At 42.4% G+C, this 12064-nt stretch overlaps 1 protein-coding gene across 2 annotated transcripts in view; it reads left to right on the forward strand.

Moving 5' to 3' along the window:
* The window catches only part of VPS53 (vacuolar protein sorting 53 homolog (S. cerevisiae)), a 186502-nt gene that overhangs the window by 154462 nt on the left and 19976 nt on the right, over window positions 1-12064 (forward strand). For both annotated transcript variants that reach the window (XM_006863219.1, XM_006863218.1), the window contains exon 18: window positions 9916-10064. In XM_006863219.1, the coding sequence (XP_006863281.1) occupies window positions 9916-10064 (149 nt within the window). The remainder of the gene's footprint in view (window positions 1-9915; window positions 10065-12064) is intronic.

The raw sequence follows: 12064 nt of genomic DNA on the forward strand, positions 1-12064 counted from the left end.
ATGGAAGCAGCAGTCAAGAAATCAAATGACACATTACATTGGGTAAACTTGCTGTAAAAGACCTCTTTAAAGTGTTAAAGAACAAAAATGTCACTTTTAGAACTAAGATGCACCTGACCTAAGCTATGGTTTTTTCACTTGCCTCATATGCATATGAAAGTTGGACAGTTGAATAAGGAAGACAGGTGAAGAATTGATGTCTTTGAATTATGCCATTGGTGGAGACTATTGAAAGTGCCTTGGACTACCAGAAGAACAAACAAATCTGTCTTGGAAGAAGTACAACTGGAAAGCCCCTTAGAAGCAAGGATGGTGATACAACCAGCCAAATAACATGGTCTAGAACCTTTTAGAACAGGAGTCAACAAACTACACCCTGTAGGCTGAGTCTGTCCTTCTTCCTGTTTTCATAAATAAAGTTTTATTGCAACACATCTGCGCTCATTCATTTATGCATTACTATGCCCGATTTTGTGCTACAACAGCAGAGTTGAGTAGCTATAACGACCATATGGCCCACAAAGCTGTGAAGTATTTACTATCGATTCCTGTCCGGTAAAAATTTGCTGCCCCCTCTTTTAGAGTCATAGGCTCTTGCAGCATACTTGCAGATTCTGGAGAAAGAACTTCTCTGTATCCTACTCGTCAGTAGTAGATTGTCATGGAAAGAACATTAGCTTTGAAGGCAGACAGACCTAATTCTTCCAGTTTTTGGGGGGTGGGATGTTGAGCAAATGACTTTGCTGTTTGGGGCTTCAGTTACCTCATCTGGATATAAAAGGTGGATATCTGCCTCCCAGAGTTGTCATGAGGATGGTACAAGAAGAGAGGTGAGTAGCCTGCGGGTATTCACCTAATAGGTGTTCAGTGAACATTTAGCTCCCTCTCCCTCTTGCCAGGAGCAGTGTCATGTCACAAGATTGTGTATGAGGACATTGGTTTTACAGTAGATTATAAATATTTAGCAAAAATACCACTAAGCCCAAAAACTGGGCCTTTGGGGTTTTATGGTGTGATGGAGGAGTCTTGAAATAGCTGATGCCATAAAGTTTCTTTTTGAAAGGCCGATCCTTTTTCCAGTCAGATCTTGGTACATATTTCTAGTATCCTCAGTGTTTCTAAGTGGAACCCTCAGAGCAGGCAAACCGAGGTAGGTATCCATTCTCTTAAAATCAGGGCAGGGCCATGGCTCTGAGGCCTCATTTTGTAGGTTCTCATTATCCCCCAGCTGCTGGTGACCCAGCACTCCTTCCTGAATGTGATGTGTTCCAGCTGCCCGCTCTCCTGAACTGCCACACACTTGAGATTGGAACGCAGCTGGTGAAAGAATTTTAACATTTATCCAAGGAGGAGTGGAATTTTTTTTTTTTTTTTTTTTCAGTACAATAACACTTAGAAGGGGTTTAACGCTGCAGGTGTTGCTTATATGAACTGTCAGTTCATTAGGTAGATTTCCCTCAAACTTCACCATCAGCCCCTTGCCACCCATTTCTCCCCTAGACTCACTCTAGCAAGTATTAACAAAGACCATACCTCCAGAATCTTTTGTTTATATCTTAGGAAAACCACAGACTTGGGAATGCAGCAACTGGTAGACCATTCCTTTTTGTCTGAGTCTTCTGGAGTTCTAGCAAAATGAAATCCATGTGATGAAAATGACCAGATATAAACAAGCCCAGTAGTCACAAATTGGTTCAACATACACTGTGTTATTTGTGCCTGCATCCTGTTTTGTGTAGTTTCTTCCAGGATTTTTAAAAACTTTTGGTTTTTTTTTTTAAAAATGGTTATGTCTGTCTCCAATTCCATCACTTTTGTCACAGTTGAACAGTTCAATTCTGAATCTACCAGCACAGTGCTGAGAACTGCAAGACTGAGAAAGACATAGCCCTTATCCCAAATGGTGGATTCCAGTAGCTACGGAAGACGAGAGGAGATAACTAATGTGAGACCTAAGGAAATAAGCACCCCAAGAAGACTGCAAATACATCCCCCAGGTGTGACGACAAGGAAAGCCTTCCTTCATAGGGAAGTGACATTTGAAATAGAACATAAAGGATGGAGACGTTTTGAGCAAATTTGAGATTAAAAGGGCGTTCTGAACAGAGAAACTAGTACAAGCAAAGGTGTGAAGTTCAGAAAGCTCGGAATTTTGTCAAAACTGCCAGCCTCACTAAAGATCTTTGAAGTTCTGAAGTCTGCTTGAACATACAGAATCAAGGTTGGAAACAGGACTTCCCTCAGAGAGCTAATATTCTAGAGGAGAAAAAAGTTAGAATAGCCAATGCTGTGAATAAATAACTTTTATATCTGGTCAGAAGTCCTGGTGAAGTACTGTAGGATAAGCACTAGACAGCACGATAGGCAGTTCAAACTCACCAATGCTTGGAAACTCTATGCAGCATCACTATGAGTTGAACTTAGCAACAGATTCATGGTAGAGATTTAATATCATACACAGTTGGGTGTTACATTGTTATTGCCATCTCGTGAAGCTCACCTAAGAAAATGTTGTAATCCTAATAAAACTTATCAGCAACACAACTAGAGTGCACGTCTCAAATGGATAGGCTCAGAGGGCAACTAAACTCTCTTCAATTTTGCTTCTCCTCCTTGGAAACCCTATACAGGGTCTCTATGAGTCGGAAATGACTCAGCGGCGGCACTTAACAACTACAACAGCCATGGCACACAAGGACCACTGGTAGCATGGTGGGTTGATTATGAGATGGGCTGCTAACCTCAAAGTCAGCAGTTCGAATCTGTCAGTCTCTGTGTACCACACTGTATTTGGCGATTGTGGGACATGAAAATCAGCTTCAATAATTTGCCTAAAATCCTGAGAGCAGCAAGGCAGTAGGTATCCACTGTTGCAGAGTTCACATGAGCTTTCCTGCGTGCTTGATTATGAATTCTCCAATCACTCACAATGATCATTTTCAATGCTGCTCTCTATGTTTCTTGGTCTGACACCATGATTTTCCTACAGAGGAGAAAATATATTGAGCAACCATTGAAGTATCCCAACCTGCTTTTCAGTCAGACTTCTCCCTGCAAATGAATGAATTGTCATCCTGGTGTGTTTGCTTGCTTGCTTGATTTTTCATAATATACCCAAAGCCAAATGACTTTATAGTGGTGACGCCTGATTCTTAAAAAGGTAGTTTAGAGTGTTTTGGTGGTAATACAAAGAGTTCTGTGTTTTAAATGTGAGCTCTACAAATCCTTAGGAATCAGTGTGCTTGATTATGGTCTGACAAGTAGAATATTTAAAAATCTGTGACCTTCTGAAAGGGACCATTGGTCCCCTCCTCACTGTATCTGCCCCCTTTGGCACACTCATATCACTAAGTTGAAAGAATCTAAGTCTCTGTCCAAAATCAAATACACTTAGTTTATTGCCCATTAATGATAGTTCAAGAAAAAAAAAGAAAGAAGGAACGAAACAAATTCAATTTCCTTATAGTCTGACTGTAATTTTTATTAGGTTTCAGGATTGTGAACATGTACTAATTTAGAAGGCTGCTTTGCTATCCCACAAGACATTTTGAAATAGCTAGAACAGTCTTGAAATCTGTTCTCATTTTCCTCAGTCATTAAAATGCAGATCTCATGCAGGAGGCCCACAGAACTCCATGGTTAAGAAACCTCAAGTTCCACTTTCTAGCTGCCATCAAAGCACATCCTCTTTTTCTCATATTTTTTTTTTCATTATAACAAAAACAAATCATCTTCATAGCAGAAAATATAGATGACAAAAAAAGAAGAAAACGTAAATCACCTGTGATCCTTAACAGATCTATTCCTTTCAGTCTTTTTTTTTTTTTTTTTTTAAGCTTTTATTGTGAATTATGTGATAATTTACATGGGAGAACATTAGCTTTACATTCATTCTATCGTATTTCATTTCATTGCAATGTTTACAATCCCCTGCAACCATCATCAAACAACCAAAGGGTAAAACCCGCACACCTGCCCCCAGGCACTAGTACACAGCCCCTCTCCCTCGCTGAGTCTGCTTCTGCTCTCCACGTCATCATCTCTGCCTCCATCCATGGCATCACTGCTTCTCTGGATAGGGTTCCGCACTTCACTTTGCTCCCTTGTTGGTTCCAGGGATCACCACTCCTCTTTCAGTCTTTTTTTATACATATATTTTAAAAATAAAAATCTGCTTGTATAAAAATTGAAAAATGCATACTTTAACATGGTTCTGTAACCTGTCTTTGTCACTTATTGTTGTTGTTGTATGCCGTCGAGCCAGTTCCAACTCACAATGACCCTCTATAGGGTTTCTGAGAGAGAGTGACTGGTGGGTTTAAACTGTTGACCTTGGGGTTACCAGTCTAGTGCTTATCCTACAGTGCCACTCCAGGACTCTTCGTCATTTAGCAGGTTATAATAGCTTTCTGTATCATTATATCTGGAGCCACAATATTTTTAGCAATTACATAGTATTGTTCCATAGCAGTAGTGGTGGCGGCTGTGTGCTGTGGAGTCAGTTCCAACTCATAGCCACACTGTATAGGCTTTCCGAAGCTATAAATCTTTATGGGAAAGAAAGTCTCACCTTTTTCCTGGGGAGCAGCTGGTGGATTTGAAATGCTAGCTTTACAGTTAGCAGCCCAACTCATACCTCACTATGTTACCCGGTCTCCTTTGTTGTTCCATAGTACAAAGTGTTTCTTGTTAAAGTCGTAGCAATAACTAACCTTTATTATATAGTAAGAGAATTCCATGCATCATCTCTCACTAACAGCACGTGTTGCTGTCATCATCCCAGTTTTATAGACAGGAAAACTGAGGCTCAGAGAGGTCCCATTACTTTCCAAAGTCACACACCTAGAAGGTTGCATGGACAGTATTAGAACTCATGACTGGCTAACTTCAGGTGTCATCATCTTCTGTTCTGTAATCCCCTGCTTCCCTTAAAATGTATTTCATTGGCTCACTTTGGATGGCTATTGAGGTTATTTCCAGTTTTTCACATTTATAAGCACCCTGGCAGTGGGCTTCCTCATGTGTACGTGGTTTTCTGCGTATTCATAATTAATTATTCACTTCAGTTGCCTTAAGAGGTGTTGCAGAGAACAAAGGCTTCATAAAATCCTCAGTTGTTCAGGATATTTCCAACTGCTTTTAAGAAAGGTTGTACAAATTCATCTTCCCATCAACGAAGCAGTGAGTGAGAACATAGACGTTATTTTCTTCAGGCCATTGTTCCACGTTCTGCTCTGAATCTGAGTTTCCCTTGGGAGTCAAGGAACACGTGTCCATGAGCCAAGAGGTGAGCGGAGACATGCCTTCCTGCTCACCTGCACCACCACCAACACATCATCTCCAGATGAACTTTGAGCTCTTGCTTGTCCCCTTGTTCCCCCAGAAAATGTCAAGTTCATTTAGGGTGGTCACAGCTTCTTTTGGAATGCAGCATGGTAAAGTGGAAAGAACCTGGCCTTTGGAGTTAGACAGACCTCTGTGTAGGTCTCAGCCCTGCTGCTGTAAGTTGTCCGTCACTCGGCAGGTCCCTTATCTGCAAGCCTGTCGGATCGCCTTCACTGCGTTACCGTAAGCAGTGCGCTTGTGTGGAAGTGTCCATCAGTGCCTGCCACCTAGTAAGTGGTCAGTGAATGTTTCTTCTGCTTCTGTCCCCACACAGTGCTTGAGCCAGTGCTGCTCACGAGCACTGATGACATTTATTTTCCTATATCGTGTGAGCCCAGGGAAGATTGGAGTAACAGAGGGAATGCTCACATGTGTGCATGCATGAGAGAAGAGTGAGTATATTTGTGTGTATGTGTGTGTGTGAGTGCATTTTGTGTGTACCTGAGTCACCAGGGACCAGCCTAAACCACGACACCAGAACAACTGCCTGAAGTATTCCCTGAGTCCATATGTCTGACTCTGTGCTCTTATTTCTCTCCAAACCAGTGAGCAAAGAGAATAGATGAAAATTTAAGTCTTCACTTGAGGAAAATTAGTTTCTCAGGAGACTTCGACGTAAGCCTTAGGTACCAAGAGTTAAAAAACAACAAGTTACGTAGCAAGCTAGTTGTGGAACCCTGCTCTCTCATGAACAGTTTGATCAGAATTCTCTGCTACAGTAGGCTCATTCCTCGAGGAAGAGAGGTCAGCTGCCCTGGCCTCCCTGCAAAGTGCTAGCACAGACCAGGCGCAGAAGCATGAGTGATGCTCCAGCCTTGTAGTCACCCCTCTGTGGACTCGGAGCATTATCACCTTGACTATTTCTTTGCATGCTGTTTCTATCAACCTTGCATCTTAGTTACCACTGCTTCTGCAAACCGCTTTTCTTATTTATATAGGACAACTTGAACATCATCTGGTATTCACTCCCACTCCCCAAAACAAAAGGGAAACGTTAAGGGTGGAAGGGTGAATTTTAAATGTCAAGTGCGAAGTTTGCTTGGAAAAGTTGGAGTCATATTTCTGCTGATGGTTTTTCATGATGATGATTCTTTCAGTGCAAGCTACTGTTTGTTTCCTTGTTTGAAAGTAGCCTTTGCTTGATCACTGTATATTTCATTAGCTTCTTGAGAAATAGGACTTGTCTTCAACTAAGGCCCAGTTAAGTGCTTTCACTAGTTTTTGTTTGTTTTAAAAGTGCTTTTATTCCTAAATAAGCAAACAGGCAACATACACAGATGTCTAGGAAGAAGCAGATTTGTGTAGCGTTTGGGCTTTGGCTAGACCTGGGTTTTCCCATCTCTGCCATTTACCACTTGTGTGACTTTGGCCGACTTACCTATCTTTGAGCATCTTTCTTTTCAATTGTGGTAAAATACATGTAACAAAAAGTTTGCCATTTTAACCCTTTTTAAGTGGACAGTTCTGCAACATTTCCATGCACTGTGTTGTCCTACCCTCACCACTATCCATTTATTTACATCACTCAAAATAGCTAGAAACCCAGCATCTCAGCAGCAGTAACGCCCGTTTCCTCCTCCCCCAGGCCCTGGGAAACCACTCGTAAAACTTTGCATCTATTTACTTGCCTATTCTAGATATTTCATGTAGTCGGATCATACAGTATTTGACCTTTTGTGTCTAATTTATTTGGATACGATTTTCAAAGTTCATCCTTGTTGTAGCATATATCAGAATTTCGTTTCTCTTTCTGACTGAATAATAACCTCTTGTCTGTATAGCCCACATTTTGTTTTTCCATCTGTCTGTTGAAGGACACTTGGGTTGTTTCCACCTTTTGACTGTTGTGAATAATTCTGCTTGGGCCCATGTAGCTGTTTGTGCCCCTGCACTCCGTTCTTTCAGGTCTATACCTAGGAATGGAATTGCTGAGTCATAGGGTAATTCTATGAGCTTTTAACATTTCCTCATCTACAACGTTGGTGTAAGAACTAAATGAGCTCATTTATGAATAGTAAATTCGATAATACTTACATAGTGCCTGCACATAGTAGGTCCTAACATAGGTCCCTCGGGCAGTTCAGGTTACAGCCCAAACCTGCCTCATCCAGGTGGATGAAGGTCATCATTAAACCATCTGAGGTGATGACAGTACGGAAACCATGCTAACTCTCATGTCTTGCACATAGAAGAAAAAGAGAAGACGACGAAAACCCAGTAAAAGCATTATCAACTTTCATCATTCTCCAGTACTTGAAATCACTCTCTTAACTTTGTTAAGCTGACTCAAATTAAAAGTCCTGAATCTGCTTGGCTTGTGTTAATATTTCTTTTGACTTGACTATTGGAGTTATAACTGGCTAAAGTTTACAGATATTTTCACATTATGTTCCGATTTTAGCCAGTGGTTATCAAGACCCGTTATTTTCTGTACATACAACCAATGGGAACCTGAAGAAGTCCCAAGTCCCACACTCAACTTTTGTTGCTTCAGCATTGCTTTGTAACCACTGACAGGGTATGTCACCACCTCCGTTTGTGGTCATCTTCTGTTAACAGACAGATGTTTAGATAATTGTTTGTGAAATGTTTTGAGATTTTGAAATATAATGAGCTGCCAACTTGGAAAGCAGTAGTCATTACTATGTAAGAGCTTCATTCATATTGAATGTTGTGGGGGGCCTTGAGCTCCCTGCCCTGTTCATTCACCTGGGGCATTCTCAAGCTGCTTCAGGTCTTGCTGCAGACTTGGGAAAAAAAGATGACGTGTAGACATTAACAGCATCTGTCAATTTGGGCCTCATGCTGATGAGCTCATTTAAAATCACCTAGGATGCTCATTGTTTGGGTGGGTCAAATCTTTTAAGATCAGATGGAAAAACAAGCCTCTTGAATACTAAAAGATAATGAGGAAAATATTACACATAACCAAAGCATTACAATATAAAGTAGTTCATATTAGACCTTTCTACTACTTTTCCAAAATTTGTTTCCATTTTTTCCCAATTAAAACATTGGACTCTTTTTTCCTATCAGTAGCCTAGTTGTGAGACCTTGTCTCTGGGCCTTTTCTTATCTATAAATTGAAGATGGGTAGAGGTCCCTTCCAGTCTAGGTTCTGTGCTTCCACATATCTAAAGCTTCTAGCATACACATTTCAGCTGATTTGGAGGAAACATTAGGACAAAGCCAAGTCATCTGAGCATCCCAGGGGCTGGGGAATCATCCATGAATGTGATTCTTTCAAACAAGTCCTCTCTGTCCTGAATTTTTCCTTCCCTCAAGAACTCTATAAAAATAGTGGGTTTTTTGCCAGAGACATCAAGGCCTCAAGACTACTGACCTCCTTCTATGACTACATGATATGGTTTGCATTTGGCTTAGGGTTGTTTTAGCAGACGGTTCTGCTCCGTTCCATGAAGCTGACTCTGACTCAGCAGAACTCATCTAGCACATTCTCAGGATTAGAGTGCCTGGTTCCTGCAGCTTCAGGGCAGGCTGTCACCACCCAGGCTGCTCCTGTTCTCCTGTGAACACCCAAGGGAGAAGAGGCCTGACAACATTGCTTCTCTGTTTTCTATGGCCCAGTGCTGCTAAACGCTACTAAATCCAAGATGTTTAGCCAGTGACATTTACCATAGATGGCTTCCAGAGCATTTCCCCAAATTCTCCTCAGGTGGTTAGTACTTGGGCCAAAGCAGGTCTCTCATTTGTGTCCATGACCTTGGTCATTGACCATGTGAGTGTTTCATTGCTGTTTCTTTTCCCTGTCCCTGTCAGCCTCACAGCCCACTGGACTTCTTCCCTGCCCTGTCCTCCCTGCCACCATCTCACCTCTGTTCTGCCCCTCTTTCCCTTCCCTATATTAAAATCACAACATAATCCTAAGAATTTTAGGAGTTTCAGATTCTACACACAAACATACCTTTTTTATATTTTAGCATGCAAATTTTCATGAATGCACAAATAGAAGAGCATCATGAATGCCACGTACCTACCACCGAGCATCACAATTTTTTCTGTATCTGGGTCCCATCCTCTCCCGCAGCCCCAGATTGTTTTGATGCAAAGCTCACACAGCTTATCCTTGGTAGCTTCTTTTTTTAAAAAGCCCCAAGCTCCCCTGGTTTACTTGAGAGCAGGGTGCAAGTTCATTCTCTTCCAGGTTTTATTTCTTTTAGGTCAACCACTTTTCTCATCTCTGGATTTGAGTACCCTCCCTTGATTTCCTGCAGCCCCCTACTGGCAAAACAGTTGACTGAAGAATGAGACCCTCAGTTCATCTGCCTGGTGACGGTTCCTTCAGAAGATGGCAACTTAGATAGGCTGTGAAGAGTTACAGCCTCAGAGACCCTCTCCAGGGTCACTGTGAGTCGGAATTGACTCGATGGGAGTGGCTTGGGTTTGGTTTCAGTCCTGTGATAACAAACTGTGGCCTCAATCTCTACTCTCCCTGCACCTGCCCTCATGACGTGTGCGTCTGCCCTCCTGAGAAGGATCTCACGGCTTTCTCGGCCCTGTCTCTTTCAGATGCAGTGGCAGAACGTGGAACATGTTGGTGACCAGAGCCCCTACGTCACCTCTGTCATTCTTCACATTAAGCAGAACGTCCCCATCATCCGTGACAATCTTGCTTCCACACGGAAGTACTTCACTCAGTTCTGTATTAAATTTGCCAAGTAAGTCCTGGTGTGTTTACTTCAGTGGGTTATTTTTAATGTTACAGTTAATACCCAGCATGTTCACAGTCCAGGTGTCCCTGCCATCCAGCTGGGGTTCGGTTTTGGTGCCTGTAGACAAATTAATTTTAATTCGTACCCACAAGAAGCATACTAACAAAACGAAATCTGCTACTTAAAATCATAGGTAGCTGCACTAGCAGCATTATTAACCACATCAAGGCAAAGAAATGAATTGGGAATCTTGTTATTTTAAATTATGTGGCTGGGATTCCCCTCCATGGGCTTAGATAATTAAAATTTATTTTTCATTGATTTCATGTATGCACGTTGTCTCTTTAACTAGATTATACCAGTAGGAACCATCAGTTCTGTTTCATTTGAGCCCTTTCTCCCTTCCTCTCCATAGTTCACAGTATGCAGTTTTCAGGATTTAGCCACTTGTGGTCATCCCTGAGTCTGGGGAAGGCTAGAAGTTGGGAAGAGCGAGTCAGGGTGCTCCATTGCTAAGAGAGATGAGTGAACACTGAGCTGCATAGCTTCCTGCATGTCCTCGTGTGTGGCCATTTCTGGCTTGAGTTTTGGTCCTTTGCCAATCAGCATCTGGTTGTAGCACTGCGCCTCCTGAGGCCCAGCAGTGTAGAGGGTCAGCGTCTCCTCTGACCAATTATCAAACTAGCATTTTGGCAATCTACTCAGGGAAGGACGTCAGCCCAGTCCAAGCTACTGTATTTAGGTTGTTCTCATCCAAGTCCCAAATGGTGAGTCAGGACTCCAAGTTTCTGTCTTCTCCAAATCTCTTAGTTTGTATTCAATTAGGGCTTTCCTTTCCATCACAAATAAATCCTTAAGGAGCAACAATTTTGGGGTGGCTTGGAGTGTTAGTAGCTTCAAGTTCCAGTTTGTCAAGAAAGGGTGGAGTGGACTCTCCAGGGAGACATTAATGTTTGCAGTGTGGCAGATGAGCTGGGAGTTGATGCTCCCTCTGCTCTCTGGGTGCTCATTATTGTGTGTGAAAAGTAGTGCTGATAAATCACACTGTGACCTTCCCCATAACCACAGGTAGAAACACTGTCTGTAGAAATTTACTGGGTTTCAAAATCCCCAGAGTGGTTGCTCCGGGGCCTGACTTAGCCACCGTTAAAGTGAATAAGGAGTCTGTTGACTCAGCTGGTTCCAGCATCAGCCTCACTTTCCCTCAGAGCCTTTAATTTTTTTTATTACCAAGTCCATATTGAGTGAGCTGGGAATAAAATACCCATCATCTCTGTTTTAATCCATGGTACCCTCTCATCCTTGAAAAAATTCCAGCCTGAGGCCAGAAATCTCTGAGGTGGGACTGTAAGGAGACCCTTCCCCAGCCCAGGGCCAGAGCTGCCACCACCGTGGTGATCCATTATACTGTTGGTTCCTGGTCTCTTTTTTCCCCAGCCTGTCCCCCCTCCCCCCAGTAGTCTAGCACACAGAGACAGTTAAGGGGTACAGCCAGAGTGTACTCTAGTGTACAGTAGTAACTTAGGTCACAGACGGTGTTCAGCTGTGACTAGTCGTGAATCCAGTCTCACCTTACTTGTTTAGTCTGACTCTGGTGCAGAGTTTTGAAGAATTCCAAATTGTCCCTTGTTCTCAGTCCCTTCTGATCAGTGGGCCTCCTTGAGATCTGATCTCTAGGTGGCGTGTTCCTTTACTTAACTATCCCATCAATTCAGAGCTGTGGATGTTTCCTTTTGCTACCAGTTGATCCCGGAGGCAATGTAACTCTGTCCTGTTTAGACATCAAGATCCCTCCCATGGTGGAAACTGCAATGTGAACCCTCATTCACGAAGCTGATTTTTTTCCACTTAATGATGGAGAAAGGAGCTCTGGTAGCGTAGTGGTTACGAGTCAGGCTGCTAATCTCATGGTCAGCAGTTCAAAACTACCAGTGGTTCTGCAGGAGAAAAAAGGTTTTCTGCTCCTGTAAAGATTTACAGCCTCAGAAACCCTCTAACAGGTTTCT

Source organism: Chrysochloris asiatica, unplaced genomic scaffold (genome assembly GCF_000296735.1).
Source record: "Chrysochloris asiatica unplaced genomic scaffold, ChrAsi1.0 scaffold00054, whole genome shotgun sequence".
Classification (NCBI taxonomy): Eukaryota; Metazoa; Chordata; class Mammalia; order Afrosoricida; family Chrysochloridae; genus Chrysochloris; species Chrysochloris asiatica.